This window comes from Triticum aestivum, chromosome 6A (assembly GCF_018294505.1).
Source record: "Triticum aestivum cultivar Chinese Spring chromosome 6A, IWGSC CS RefSeq v2.1, whole genome shotgun sequence".
Lineage (NCBI taxonomy): Eukaryota > Viridiplantae > Streptophyta > Magnoliopsida > Poales > Poaceae > Triticum > Triticum aestivum.
In genome coordinates this window covers 90,312,008-90,327,623 of record NC_057809.1, presented here as the reverse complement: position 1 = coordinate 90,327,623, position 15,616 = coordinate 90,312,008, and the positions used below count along the sequence as shown (strand labels likewise).

General features: G+C 49.9%; 1 protein-coding gene across 1 annotated transcript; it reads left to right on the top strand.

Annotated features, from left to right (window-relative positions):
- Positions 1-13,620: 13,620 nt before the first annotated feature.
- LOC123130363 (translation initiation factor IF-2-like) lies at positions 13,621-15,032 on the top strand. The gene is made up of 3 exons (XM_044550276.1): positions 13,621-14,132; positions 14,231-14,318; positions 14,774-15,032. Exons 1-3 carry the CDS (start codon positions 13,718-13,720, stop codon positions 14,862-14,864), a joined length of 594 nt encoding a protein of 197 aa, XP_044406211.1. The 5' UTR covers positions 13,621-13,717; the 3' UTR covers positions 14,865-15,032.
- Positions 15,033-15,616: the final 584 nt, after the last annotated feature.

Genomic DNA, 15,616 nt, shown 5'->3' with positions numbered 1-15,616 from the left:
ACCATGTCAGGAGACACAAGGGATGTGCTGCAGGTGCTCCAGCATGTTTTCAGGGCGGCCGCGGTGGCACAGCCCACTAGCACCGACGCCCTTGAGCCCAAGGGGGCTGCACCGGCTAAAAAAAGCATCTATTCACCCAAGACAAGGCAGAAACCAAGCAGGTACCAGTCGACGAGGACGGGTCCACTAGCGCCACCTTCACCATAGGGGCCAACCTCGAGCCCGAGCAGGAGGAGGCCCTGGTGAGGTTCCTGCATGCGAACAAGAAGGTGTTCGCGTGGGAACCTGATCAGTTAGCAGGGGTCCCAAGGAAAGTGATTGAGCATCACCTCAACGTGTGCCCCAATGTGCGCCCTGTGAAGCAGAAGGCAAGGCGGCAGTCCACTAAAAAACAGGCTTTCATCGTTCAAGAGAGCTGGAAGCTAGAGGCGGAAGGAGTTATCCGCGAGGTCCGCTACCCTGATTGGCTGGCTAATCCGGTCGTTGTGCCAAAAAAGGGAGGAAAGGAGCGCATGTGTGTCGACTTCACCAACCTCAACAAGGCCTGCCCGTAGGATCCATTTCCGCTCCCCTGCATTGACCAGATAGTCGACTCCACCGCAGAGTGTGACCTATTGTGCTTCCTAGATGCCTTCTCGGGCTGTCACCAGATCAAGATGGCGGTAGAAGACGTGGAGAAGACGGCTTTCCTGACCCCGTGTGGAGTGTACTGCTATACGTGCATGTCATTTGGGTTGCGCAACGCAGGCGCGACCTTTCAGCGGATGATGCACATCGCCTTAGGCCGGCAGCTCAAGAGGAATGCTGAAGCTTACGTCGATGACATTGTGGTAAAGTCTCGTGAGGCAAGAACCCTAATACAAAACCTGGAAGAAACCTTTGCGAGCCTCAATGAAGTGGACCTACGGCTCAACCCGGAGAAGTGCGTGTTTGGAGTCCCCTCGAGCAAGCTCCTGGGTTTCCTCGTGTCCCACAGGGACATCGAGGTAAACCCAGAGAAGGTCAAGGCAGTCGAAGACATGAGCCCGGCAAGGACCCTCAGAGAAATGCAGAAGCTCACCGGGCGTGTAACTGCGCTAGGGTGCTTCATCTACAAGCTGGGGGAACGGGCGCTGCCCTTCTTCAAGCTAATGAAGAAAAAGGGCCCCTTTGAATGGACTGAAGAGGCCGACAAGGCATTCCAAGACCTCAATAGGTACCTTACCAGCCCACCAGTGATGGTAGCTCCGCGTCCTCGGGATCCCCTAGTGCTCTACCTTGCGGCCACCCCCTACTCCGCTAGAGCAGCCCTGGTGGTGGTCAGGGAGGAGCGTTGTGCCAAGGCCGCATTGACCGTCCGAGATGAAGCAAAGCAGAGCTGGGAGGGCCTTGCAAAGGCCGCAACCGCAGCCGGAAAGGAACATCCGCTGCAGGAGAACGCACCCGGAGCAGGAGAAGCCTCTTCAGGCGACCAAGCACTGGGGGCTCCATCGTCTCAAGAGACGCCTCGACCTCTGGAGGACGCAAGCTGCATCAGCACCCTCAACCTCATCGAGCATCCCGTGTACTTCGTCAGCATGGTGCTACGGGACGCAAGGGCACGGTACCCCATGCCTCAAAAACTCCTCCTCGCGCTACTAGTGGCCTCACGCAAGTTGCACCACTACTTCCAAGGCCATCCCATCAAAGTCGTCTCAGCATACCCCTTGGAAAGAGTACTCAGGAGCCCCAACTCAGCTGGGAGGGTCGCTGAATGGAACATTGAACTATAGGCATTTCAGCTAGAATTTAGTACGACCAGAGTCATCAAGGGAGCCGCCCTTGCGGATTTCGTGGCAGAATGGGCAGAAGCGCCGGGTCTCGAGGCAGGCGAAGAGCGATCACTTTCCTCGGGAAGTGAAGAACCGGACGGCTGGGTCATGTACTTCAATGGGGCGTTCTCCCGACACGGTGCGGGAGCTGGCGCAGTGCTCGTATCCCCTACCCAGGGCAAACTCTACTATGCCGTACAACTATGCTTCCAGCACAGAGAAAAGGTCTCCAACAACATAGAGGAGTACGAAAGCCTAATAGTAGGCTTGAAGGCATCAATTGCCTTAGGGGTAAAGTGCCTCATCATCAAGGGCGATTCGCATCTCCTCGTCAACTTCTCCAACAAGATATACGAGCCAAAGGACGAGCACATGGAAGCCTACCTCGCTGAGGTTTGCAAGATGGAGAAACAGTTCTGGGGGCTGGAGTTGCAACACGTACCCCGGGGCACCAATTAGGAAGCTGATGACATTGCCAAGAGGGCATCTCGACGGCTGCCTTAGGAGCCTGGCGTCTTCGAGGAGCGGCTCTTCAAACCTTCGGCGGTGTCGTCACTGTCGAGCACGGCGCAACCGAGGGAGGAGCTCCCTCAGCCGCCTGCCTCAGGAGCTCCGGTCTGCGGCCCGGCCTCAGGGGCATGCCTGCTCCAGGCGTTAGAGCCTCAGGAAGGGTGTTGGATCCCGGAGCTCAAGAACTACCTGATGCAAGGTACCCTACCGGAGGACGAGGGGGAAGCGGAGAATGTGGTGCGGCAGGCCACAACTTATTGCATCAAGGACGGAGAGCTCTATTGGAAGCGACCAAATGACGTGTCCCTACGTTGCATCTCCCAAGAGCAAGGGAAGGAGCTACTAGCGGACATACACAGCGGAGACTGCGGGCACCACTCGTCGTCACGAACCCTCATCGGAAAGGCGTTCCGTAGTGGATTCTACTGGCCCACGTCGCTCACCGACGCCGTTGAGCTGGTGAGGGCTTGCGAGGCCTGCCAGTTTCACGCTAAGCAGATCCATCAGCCTGCAGGGGGTCTACAGACTATACCCCTCTCATGGCCGTTCGCAGTTTGGGGGCTGGACATTCTGGGCCCATTTCCTCGGGCGCCAGGGGCTATCGCTACCTCTATGTCGCTGTGGACAAGTTCACTAAGTGGGCTGAGGTGGAAGCCGTCCGCACAATCCCGGCAGGCTCCGCGGTCAAATTCATCAAGGGCCTCGTGAGCCAATTTGGGGTTCCCAACCACATCATCACCGACAACGGTTCGCAATTCACCAGTAATCTCTTCAAAACGTACTGTGCTAACCTTGGAATGCAGATATGCTACGCTTCGGTAGCACATCCCCGGAGCAACGGCCAGGCCAAGCGAGCCAACGTGGAGGTCCTGAGGGGCCTCAAAGCCAGGACCTTTAAGAAGAAGCTGGAGGCCTGTGGCAGGGGCTGGTACGACGAGCTCCAGTCCGTGCTGTGGTCAATCCGCACAACTGCGACCAAGCTGACTGGCGAGACCCCGTTCTTCCTCGTCTACGGAGCAGAGGCTGTTCTCCCTCACAAGGTCAGGCGTTGCTCCACACGGGTCCTGGCGTTCGACGAGACGTAGCAGGATGCCATGCGGGGGATGGATCTCGTGCTGGGGGAGGAACGCCGCCGAGAAGCCGCGCTGCGAGCGGCAAGGTATCAACAGGCGCTGCGACGATACCACCGCCGCAACATCCGCCCCAGAACTCTTGAGGTAGGGGATCTCGTACTCAGACGGGTTCTCTCCAGGGAGGGGCTGCACAAGCTCTCTCCCATGTGGGAGGGCCCATTCAAGGTTGTTCATGTCTCCAGGCCTAGCTCCACGCGCTTGGAGACCACGGAGGGGGTACCCAGCCAGAACGTGTGGAACATTCAACATCTCCGGAGGTTCTATCCCTGAGCGAGGCCTAGCACCTAGGAAAGGCCCGGTGCCTGTGAAGCTGCCGTGTTTTGGGAAAGGCCTGGTGCCCGTGAAGAAGGCAAATGCTTATGAAGGTGTCGTGTTTTGGGAAAGGCCCGGTGCATGTGAAGAAGGCAAATGCCTGTGAAGCTGCCGCGTTTTGGGAAAGGCCCGGTGCCTGTGAAGCTGCCGCGTTTTGGGAAAGGCCCGGTGCCTGTGAAGCTCGCCGCCTGTGACACTCTCACGTAATAATGAGTGGGGCTGTACACACCCCGGAGTCTCCGAAGTGCCGCCCTCAGGCGTCGGGGGCTCCCGCCCACGCCCAGTGGCAGCACTTAGCTCCGCGCTGGTGAGAAGACGTCAAAGACTAGAATAGGTGCCAAACGCGGCTTTTTCATTTGCTTTCTGCAGTTGGCTCGTTTATTCCCGTTTGAAGTTTTATTGAAGCTGTTGACATTCCTGGCTTGTGACTCTTTATCTTTTTAGCTTGCTTGCCTCGTTTTCTCTCACACAAGTCTCGTGAGGGAGGTTCGTGGGTGCCCTCGCGAGTGTTTTCTGCCCCGATCGTTTGGAGATTTCCTATCCGAGTCCTCTGCGGGATCACCCCTCCCAGTCCGTGCCCCATGGGCATCGCGACACGAGCGCAGGACCTGGGCCGATCGCCCCCACAACCGAGACCGAAAGTTACCCCTCCTACTAATCCTTGCAGGGCACGAAGCGCACGGTGGGGCCACGGCCTCGGGAGGCAAGGACCGCATCAAGCCCCACCGAGCTAAAATAATTCTCGCACACAGGTGCACGACGCGGGAACACAACGCAGAAATAGCAGAAGCAGCGCGATGGTTAACAGCAGTAGTTCTAACACGCCCCCGCGGGGCCTATATTACCTTCTATTTCTGCATAGGAAAAGAAGGAAAACAAAATAGGCGTGATTCGTCCTGCACCAACCCACAGCGAGGGTTCGAGCTTCTCCCGGGGCTCAGGCGGATCCCTCATCTCGCTTCACCGGGGCGCGATGGCGGGCTGACCCGCTACCTTCACCCAGGCGGGCGCGACGGCGCGGAGGCTGGTCGCGGCCACCGCTGGAGGAGCTGCTGCCTGAGAGGGAGTCGCCGAAGCTCAGGGAACCCCGAGCACTGCCGCCTGTACGTCTGTCGCCGTCTTCATCCTGGTCAGTGCCGGGGCTGGGCAAGCGGCCACGATCATCGTCTTCGGGGCAGCACCCAGCACGGCGACCGTCTTCCCCGAACACCCTCACATAGAGGGTGGCGTCACCATCAAACTTGAAGTACAGGGTGCACCGCCGGCCCAGGCTGCGCGCGCGGGCAAACGTTTGCCAGCCGCGGGTCAGGGCCCCATTCCCAGAAACGGAGACCTCCAGCGAAGCCCAGGAGGCCCTGCTGCAGCAGTCGTATGCCTGGAGCCAGAGGCTGCATCGAGCGCTGGCCGGTAGTTCACCTACGAAGAAACGGGGAAGCTGGAATCGGGTGCTGGTTGGGTCCGCCGACCACACGACGAACTCCGGCAGCACCTCCGCAGAGCGGAAGCATGGCCTAGGGGGGGGGGGTGCACAGCCACAGTGTGCCCCCCATCGGCAACCGGGCGCTCACCACCGCGCAGGGAACCGCCTCCGTGGCCGCGAGAAGCCACTATGGGGACCGTGGAATACTTGCGAGGGCGGCCTCGGCCGCGCTTGGTCGGGGGGAGTCGGCCCTGCCTGGCGGGCCTTTCCTTTTTCCGCGGCCGAGAATCTCTTTGGAGCCACGGGAACGACGAGTAGCCAAGAAGAAGAAAAGTAGCAGCAAGAAGGGATGGGCTGAAGGGGCTCACGCAACCCCGTACTAATAGCCGGAGGAGGCCAACCGCCGAGAACCACGATCGCGGGTAATCATGACCGGTCTCTCTGCATGCAGGGACCTGTCAAGTCGTGCAGCCACCGAGGCGTCGTGGGGAAGCGCAGAAGCCCACGTCCAATCGGGCGCGCCTTGGGCCCGGGGGCTACTGTCGGCGTTCTGGGAACGGGGGTCCCCAGACTTTCCTGCCTGCGGCCTACGGCGTGGCTCAAGTGGGGGCCCAGCGCGGCCCATCTTCTTCAGCTCAAGCTCAAGACCCTCGCGAGGGGCCAAGCCTCGGGGGGCGGACGACTGGAAGCTTGCTCAGAGGCAGCCTCATTAGGCAGGCTCGCGAGGAGGCTGAGAGATCAAGGCAAGGGTACCTCGCGAGGAGCCCGTGACGCAAGCCATGACGACCGAGACCAGGCGGGCGCCAGGCGGGCGCCGGCCTACGCAGTGTCCTTGTTTCCCCTTTGGTGCAAAGGGGGCAAGCACAGGCCAAGGCATCGGGCAAAGGTTACCATTCCGATGCAACGAGACCAAGACCAACAGAGCGGCAGGATGGAGGTCACCGCGGAGCCCAAGACGGCGTCATCACCAGTGCTTTTGGCAGCCGAAGACCACCTTTGGTCAGGATAACTTGTACTAGATGTCCCCCTTCAAAATGGCCAATTGTTGGCGCCCTTCCCATTCATTATTTGGGGGAGAGGCCCAGGGCCACTATAAATAGAGCTAGCCACCACAGAGTAGAGGGACATCTAGAGATCTGATAGAGCCCTAGCAGAGAGAGGGAGAGGCGACCGAACTCACCCAAGCAGTTCATCGCACCAGCTCAAGAACACCTGTCGCGAGGTTGTTCTTCCCTTGTACTGTTCATCATCAGCCCCTGAGGCAATCCACCACGCCACACACTGGAGTAGGGTATTACACCACAACGGTGGCCCAAACCAGTATAAACCTCGTGTCCCTTGTGTTGTTCGTTGTTTCCAGCTTAGATCACGCAAGGAGATTGGACGTAGATCGATAGGGGAGAGTTCTCCGCGCGCACCCCTGTGTTCGAACCTCAAGGGTCTTCCAGAACCCGAAATCCGACAGCACATAATCATAAAGCATCAAAAAGAGACAGCTTAAGACATTTACCCAGGGACGGTCTTGAGGGGCGGAAGCTGTGTCACAGTTGATTCGCCGGATGATGAAGGTGGTGTTCCCTGATAATTCGAATCGGACGGATTAAGAGGCTGTCGGAAATAACCCGCCTTGGGGTAAGAAGTATTGGAAGTATTTGAAACCTCGGATTGGCGCTTCCGAACCAGAGTATTTGGTAGACCGGTGGAAGTGATTACTTGGCCGCTATGATGGGTTGTGCGGAGAGTTTCGTGTTGCTGCTTCTTCAAAAGAAAGTTTGGGTCCAAGTAACCTAGGGGGTGAGAAAATCTTACTTTCCGGATTGCTTGACGGATTTTTTGTGTTGGCAGAGGATCTGAACCGGAGGGAAGGATAGTTACCTCTGTGTCGTCAGCTTGGCTGCCCTCAGCGTCATCCTGATAAATATCATTGTCAATGAGGTGTATGAAAAGTGAACCAAGAGAATCAAATTCTACCTCTGCATCTGGTTCATCAGGGTCGTCATCAAGCTCTAAACCGATTGGCTCAGTTGCTTTCCTCTTAGTAGATTTCTTGACCGCCTTCGTTTTTTGACGAGGAGCCTTAACCATTTTCTCCCGAGGTTTCTTTTTCTAGAACGGATCATCACCCTATTTAAAAAATGAGCAGAGGATATTAAAAGTTGCATAGTTCAAAAATATCAAGTATAAAGCGGAAGCAAAACAACTCTTACAGCGGGCGGTTTGTTCTATGTATAAAAGGGACTTAGCCCGGTCTTGCTACAGACAGCTTCCGGTTCATTCAACATTTTCTTGATAGACTCAGTAACTTCATCATCTGTTAGCAGAATGTCAATATGACGTTGGGAGTCTTTTACGTCACCGGTGTACTCGCACATTAAACCGGAGCGACGACTTAACGGCAGGATACTCTAGGATATCCAACAACAAACAAAGTCCACACATGTCAAACTGTTGGCCATGAAAGCTCTAAGCTTGGCGAGTTGTGGTGCATATGAGGCCCGTTCCTTGGCACTTAGTCATTGTGGAAGCGGATGAGTGTTGCTAAGCCAGTGAGCACGATAACCCGGCAGAGGGTTCTCATCTTCAGGAGAAGTGTCCTTGCAATAGAACCAAGTCTGATTCCAATCCTTTGGCTGACTATGAAGTCTGGCATGAGGAAAGCGAACATCCTTCCTTTTCTGAATGGAGATGCCACCGAGTTCAGTATTAGGCCCGTCTATGAATTCAGTGCGACGGTTTAAGTGGAAGAAATCCTGGAACCGCTCGACAGTTGGCTCTTCTTGTAGATAGGCTTCACAAAACACCTGAAAGTTGCAGATATTAGATACAGAGTTGGGTCCAATGTCTTGAGGGTGGATCTGAAAGCTGGCTAGTACATCCCGGAAAAACTTGGATCCAGGCGGTTTAAAACCACGGCCTATATGATCAGCAAACACTACTACTTCGCCATCTCTGGGGGTAGGAGGATTTTTTGGACCGAGAACTACCACTGGATTTCATTCTTCTTTGGTCAAGTGCCAATTTTGACACATCCATTCAGTTGCTCCTCAGTAACCCAGGAAGGGACCCAGTTACAGGAATAGAATTGTTTGGCCATTGCAAGTGAAGAGCGGGAAAAGGTTACTGCCGGTTTATGATTCATAAATGACAACGCATAAAGTGTAATAGGTTGAGAAAAAAAGGAATTCAAGCTTGTAGAATTGTTAAACCGGAGGAAGTTATAAACCACCTACGACAAAGCGTTTATAAATGCTAAAGCGATGAGCGGTTTACAAGGGGACTAATGGCATATGACAGATTACTTTCTACAAGGATAAACCGCCTACGCAGATAAGGAAGGTGCAGATCTAAGGTAAAAATGACTAAGTGAGGAAAAACAGGTTTCACAAGATTGCGTTGGAATTTTGGATCTACCACAAGTCAGGAAAGAAAGAAGGTTTAGACCTAAAAAGTTTAGTCCTGAAGCAGTTCACAAAAGGTCCAGATCAAGTTCTTATGTGTTTAAAGCTTGGTTTAATGACCGAGATAAGGACTACCATAGCTACTGCATGAAACGAGTCAAGCTTGAGGTCTGCTATCTATGGACTGACGAAGAACACGAAGAGAGCGCCATGAACCCGTATGAACCCTAAATGGATATACAAAGGAAAGAGGGAAGAACTTACAGCAGTTGTTGAAGCAGCGGAGGTGTGCCGCGTCTCTCTGGTGCGATCAGGTTGATGCAGCGGCCAACGGTGAGGCAGAGGTGAAGCTCGATGACGGTGGCGGCGCTCGGGTGCAGGGGCGTCGCGAGGAGGAAGAAGAGATGGAAAGGCAAAGGAAAGAAAGGGAAAGGGGTCCTTAGCCCTATTTATAAGGGTAAAAAGATAAGCGACAGGCGCGGGAATTGAGGAGCCCAAATAATGGATATATAACGAGATTGTCGTTTCGATTGCTGGGTGCTCATTAATGAAAGGGTATCTTCGGCTTTAAATGAATAGGTGACATCACAGTGGTTTATTAAAAATCTGGAGGATGACATCACGGCGGTTTACAAGATCATGCGAAGATGCAAAGGGAGGAATTCTTCTAAATGTTGAAGATTGACATGAACAAGTTCAAATCAATCTGGGGCCTAATGTTGGGGATATTACTACTAGACATAAACCAGCCAGGAGAGGCCGGGTTATCCTTATGATGATCATCTTATTTGAAGCCCATGAAGACATGTATGATGGCGCTTCATGAAGTCCCAAGGCCCAAAGGCGGATTAAGGCTTGTAGACATGAACCGATACTGATGTATACTTGTATGATAAGTTAGGAGTAGAGACCGAGCCGGAGACATTTATGGTCCGGCCTCGGGACTCTGTAAACCGGCGGGCGTCAACCTATGTATATAAAGGGACGACCCGGTGGCGTTTTAGGGACAACACACAACAACTCGAGAGCCAAGCAAAGCAGATTCACTCCCTGTCATCGAAACCCTAGCAATACCATCACAACTGGAGTAGGCTTTTACCTTCATCGTAAGGGGCCAAACCAGTATAAACTCTCGTGTCCTTTTTCCGCTCTAAACCCCTTTACGCTAACCCGTAGCGATGGCTCCATGACTAAGTCCTTTGACAAGGACATCTGTCGTGACAATTCCACGACACATGGAGTCTTGATGCTGATCATGTTTTACTCGTGAGAGAGGCTTAGTCAACGGGTCTGCAACATTCAGATCCATATGTATCTTGCAAATCTCCATGTCTCCCTCCTTGACTTGATAGCAGATGGAATTGAAGCGTCTCTTGATGTGGTTGGTTCCCTTGTGAAATCTGGATTCCTTTGCCAAGGCAATGGCACCAGTATTGTCACAAAAGATTTTCATTGGACCCGGTGCACTAGGTATTACACCTAGATCGGATATGAACTCCTTCATCCAGACTCCACTACAAGAAATATGTCAACTAGTGACCTTCTTTCAGTGACCCTGGAAGAATTGGTTATAGATCTACGACCATTTGAGACCAATTGGTCAAAAGCTGCTCGGGGGGCTCCAAACCCTCAACTATATCGACCATTTTGGCCATAAAGGTCGTAATTTCCTTGCACGAAATGGTCATAAAGCAGATAACACTGATCTGCTGCCTTATTTCTAGCTGATCACGACCAATATAGATGGTCATAACCTTGTAAATTGTGGTGGATTGCTATGACTAGGCGCCACCTCATCAGTTTTGCCTATGTGTCATGTCCATGTTTCAATTTTTGCCCTAGGTTGTGAAGCAACCTATATTTCTGTCATTCCCAAAATTCCCCCAAAAAATTGGGCATTCTTTTGCCTCATGACAATATTCAACTCCATTTTCTTGGTAAATCTTCCACGACAAATTTCCAAAGTGTTTGTTCAACTCGAACTATTGTGAAGGAAGTACTAGCTAGGCATATCCTAATGAGCTGAATTTTTGCAACAACTTCTATATTCCCAAATCATAGCTCTCCACAAAATTTGAGTCCCATCTAACAATACATGTGAGTGTGGCTTCAACATTCATATTTCTGTCCAGTGTGGTACGTTGCAAAGCAAGTGACACCTAGGCTCCTCCATTTGAGCTGCAAATTTTCCAAGATAGTGTCCTTAGTAGATGATCATCCTCGGTCAAAACTCAGGCCCATTGCCCGTGCGCATTTCCCGTACCACTAATCAAACACTTGGGTGCTAATTCATGTTTGAGCTCAGTTCAGTCTCCTCGTGAGATTCTTCTGTTGCCTTCTTCTTCCTGACACCTATCAGGGGAGTGCCCAACCCACTAGACATGCCTAGGCCGCCCGGAACGCGTGGCAACACCACGGTCACGCGGTGACCATGCGGCGGGCATGCGAGTCTACATGATTTGGAGTTGGGGCCCTAGGCCACCATCGAAACCTCAACGTATTGCCACCAAACCATGTATTTCTGATTAAGTAGATACTTATGTACCTATAAATGATTTTTGGAAAAAACAAAGAGCAAACTATGAGGCAACTACAGTTCAAATTTGACCCGCTTCCTACTGAATGGGCAGAAATTTATCTTTTTCAGCAGAGGTGTATAGGTACTTTTGACGACCAACCATTTTGTCAATTGTACATTAAATATGGCCCAACATATTATAAAAATGACCTGGTCCCATTTTGCAACAAATATATGGTAGGTCCTTCACAAAAAAACTCATTTTGGGCACTCGAAAAATGGAAAATTGATTTTTCGTCCAAAGAAAATGAAAACTCCCTTAGGCAACATTGTTTGCCATTCCAATATGCACCCTTGTGCACAATATGAGATCATTTGAACAAACTATGCCATGAATGTGGCCATAAGATTGATCATTCGGCTTGAAAGCCATGAATCTTCAGAGATGATAGCTCATTTCTGAGAACACTTTTTTAAAAGAATTGTCGTATTGCAAGTTTATTATTTTTCCTGGTAACTTGGTCACATATAATGACACAATGCGAAGGTTTTCCAATTTTTTGATTTTTTATGCCTGTTTCAAAATGCGGTCAAAACGGCGGGCTTGACTGTTCCTAGCTAGTGGTTGAATGTTGGAAAACTTTTGATGTTTCTCTGATTAAATAGATACTTATGTACGTAGAAATGATTTTTGAAAAAAATAAAGAGCAAAACATAAGGCAGCTGCAGTTCAAATTTGACCCGCTTCCTACTGAATCGGCGGGAATTTGTCTTTTTCACGAGAGATTGGTCAAAATTTTGGGCGCTCAAAAAATGGAAAATTGATTTTTCGTCCAAAGAAAATGAAAATTCACTTCGGCAACATTATTTGACATTCCAATATGCACCCTTGTGCACAATATTAGATCATTTGAACAAACTATGCCATGAATGTGGCCATAAGATTGATCATTTGGCTTGAAAGCCATGAATCTTCAGGCATGATAGCTCATTTCTGAGAACACTTTTTTAAAATAATTGCTATATTACAAGTTTATTATTTTTCCTGGAAATTTGGTCACATATAATGACACAATGCGAAGGTTTTCCAATTTTTTATTTTTTATTTGAATTTTTTATGCCCGTTTCTAAATGCGGTCAAAAGGGTGGGCTTGACCGTTCCTAGTTAGTGGTTGAATCTTGGAAAACTTTTGATGTTTCTCTAATTAAATAGATACTTATGTACCTAGAAATGATTTTTGGAAAAAATAAAGAACAAACCATGAGGCGGGTGCAGTTCAAATTTGACCCGCTTCCGGCTGAATCGGCGGGAATTTGTCTTTTTCAGAGATTGATCAAAACTTTTGACACCCAACCATTTGGTCAATTGTGCATTAAATATGGCCTAGTATTTTAGAAAATTGATTTAGCACAATTTGGCAACAAATATATGGTAGGTCCTTCACAAAAAAAACTCATTTTGGGCACTCAAAAAATGGAAAATTGAATTTTCGTCCAAAGAAAATGAAACTCACTTAGGCAACATTGTTTGCCATTCCAATATGCACCCTTGTGCAAAATATGAGATCATTTTAACAAACTATGCCATGAATGTGGCCATAAGATTGATCATTGGCTTGAAAGTCATGAATCTTCACGCATGATAGCTCATTTGTGAGAACACTTTTTAAAAATAATTGTCGTATTACAAGTTTATTATTTTTCGTGAAAACTTGGTCACATATAATGACACAATGTGAAGGTTTTCCAATTTTTTATTTTTTTTTATTTTTTATGCCCGTTTCAAAATGTGGTCAAAACGGCGGGTTTGACCGTTCCTAGCTAGTGGTTGAATCTTGGAAAACTTTTGATGTTTCTCTGATTAAATAGATACTTATGTACCTAGAAATAATTTTTGGAAAAAATAAAGAACAAACCATAAGGCAACTTCAGTTCAAATTTGACCCGCTTCCTACTGAATCGGTGGAAATTTGTCTTTTTCATCAGAGGTGGATCAAAACTTCTGACCCCCAACCATTTGGTCAATTGTGCATTAAATATGTCCTAGTATTTTACAAAATTGATTTGGTACAATTTTGCAAGAATTATATGGTAGGTCCTTCACAAAAAAACTCATTTTGGGCACTCGAAAAATGGAAAATTGATTTTTTTGCCAAAAAACTCATGTCTACGACACCTTTTTAAAATATTTATCTTTTTTCATGTTTGTTATTTTTTTCTGAAAACTTGTTCACATTTTGGTGACACAATGAGAAGGTTTTCCATTTTCTTTTTGAATTTCTCAAGTCATAAAATAGCTGACTTGATTTTAATGCATTATTTTTAGGCAACTATGACCTATTTAGATGGTCACAACATCATACTGCATTCTGATTGGTCCGTGGACATCTCACGCGGATCGTGCATCATACGTTGTTGGATGCTCGCGGATCCAACGGTCGTCCTCAACCCTTCCACACCAACTCCGAAACCCTAGGTCATTTTCCATCCACCCCCTCGCCTCCTTGCTTTCCCACATCCATCCATCGATCCCCTTCCTTCTCCTTGCTGTCTCGCCCGATGGAGAGAGAGAGAGCTCGCCTTGTCCCTTCCAGATCACCGCTGCCACCTCCCTCTGGCGGAGCTCGCTGCCGTCCATGGCCTCCCCCTCGCCCCTCCCCTTCCCCCACCCAACCAAACCAACCAGCCCACCCGACACCCTTCCTCCTCCAAGAGAGCCAAGCCACACCCTCTCCCCTCAGATCCATGGTGCTGCTCAGCGCCAGCACGGCCCTGCGTGCACGCGTGGTCGCCCCGGCGCTGACGGCAGCGGTGTGGGCGTGCCTCCCCATGTCGCCGCCTCCTACAATCGCCGCCTCGGTGGCCCTCCGCCACGAACCAAGGCCAGCAACGTCTACCGCGTGCCAGATCCGACACGAGGACCACGAGCAGGGGACGGGCTTCCTCACTCCGCCCCGGATCTGCGGCTGCCCTCCGCTGGCCATGGACTCCGTCCTAGGGTTTTCGCCGCCACCGGAGAGGGGTGGAGTGTAGAAGGACCAGATCAAGATGGTACGTGCAATGTCCTCTTGATCATTTTCTCGATCTGATCCATGCTCGACCTTTGTTATTAATCGCGTGGCTGATGGTCTGATTCGATGGTTCGGCAGGCTGGACGGCTCCTCGGGCAGCTCCTCATCATGGGCAGCGCCGTCGTCGGCAGGGCCGTGGTGCAGGCCTACCGCCAGACCATCGTCAGTGAGTGCCCTTGCTGTCCAAAACTCGATGGAATTTTGCAGCTATTCCTAGAACATGTTGTAGTGTCCCTTGCTGTCAAAAACTCGGTGGTGGTGATAGGATTTGTTTTTGGCTTGATGGGCATAGTCTGCACTTTGGAATGCTACACCATTGAAGTGTAAACGAATTGTGCAAAAAAAATTGTTGTCTTCCATTTTATTGGTGTCTATTCTTGTCATGTATAATTGTCATTTAGTACTGAAGGATGCAGGCAGGGAATTCTATTGTTTGATTAAATGAATCAAAACCTGAAGGAGATCTAGATTAACAGTAGAATCACATAGTTGTAATTACCCGAGAAATTTTAACAGAAGCTCACTGTTATGTCCTTCATCGGACGATCTTGTTTGTTATCGCCGTAGAATTTGGTGTGGTTGAATAAAATGGCGCTCATTTGCATCATTGTATTTCTGCAGAGTTTTAAGAAGAATTCTGGTACGAACACACTGCCCGTATACTTGTACATGTGCAGCTGAGGAACATCCTATGGGCTACTTCCAAGCATGATGTGTACGTGATGTAGAACTATTCTGTGATGCATTGGTCGTCCTTACTCCGCAGAGGAAAAGAAGTGCTGAACGTGGTAGGCCAATGGGCACCAGTAGACTAAACAGCTGCCAGCCATGAACGAAAGGCAGTTCTAGACAATCTACTTCCTGCTCGTCAGGAGCTACATCTTACCGTAAGCTCTCACATCATCAGCTTTCGCCATGTGCAAGTGCATTGTTCATGTACAAGTGCTCAATTAGCTTCATGATGGTGTTGAATTCGTGAATATTCAATTAGGAATTCTAGTCCATCCTGTTCTTTGTTTGCTGAAGTATCCTTTGAGGTGTAATGCTTCCACCAGAGATTAGCTACACCAGCATCTCAGTAAAGCAACTAGTATTATGGAATGTGGTAGCCATGGAGGTGATTTCTCATTGCTGTACTTCACTAGCTTCTCCTTACTGAAAAACTATATTGAAACTGTTAACTGGTTCAAGATTAAACTGAACCACTGCAGCTACCTTGTATAGATAATCTGGCTGAAATAAGAACTTAAATCCTTGGTTAGTCTGGGAGATGTATCTGTTAAAGGTTGAACTTACATAATTCAGGCTTACATAGTTCAGATGGTTTTACCTTAGCTTGTTTGAACCAAGAAACTGAGCAACATGGGTAACTGTCAACTCAAGGATTTGAATTTATTTGGCAGGCACCAATTGGCAGTGAGAGGCAGAAGGGGAATGTTGACACCGCGTTCCATGCTCCTTCAG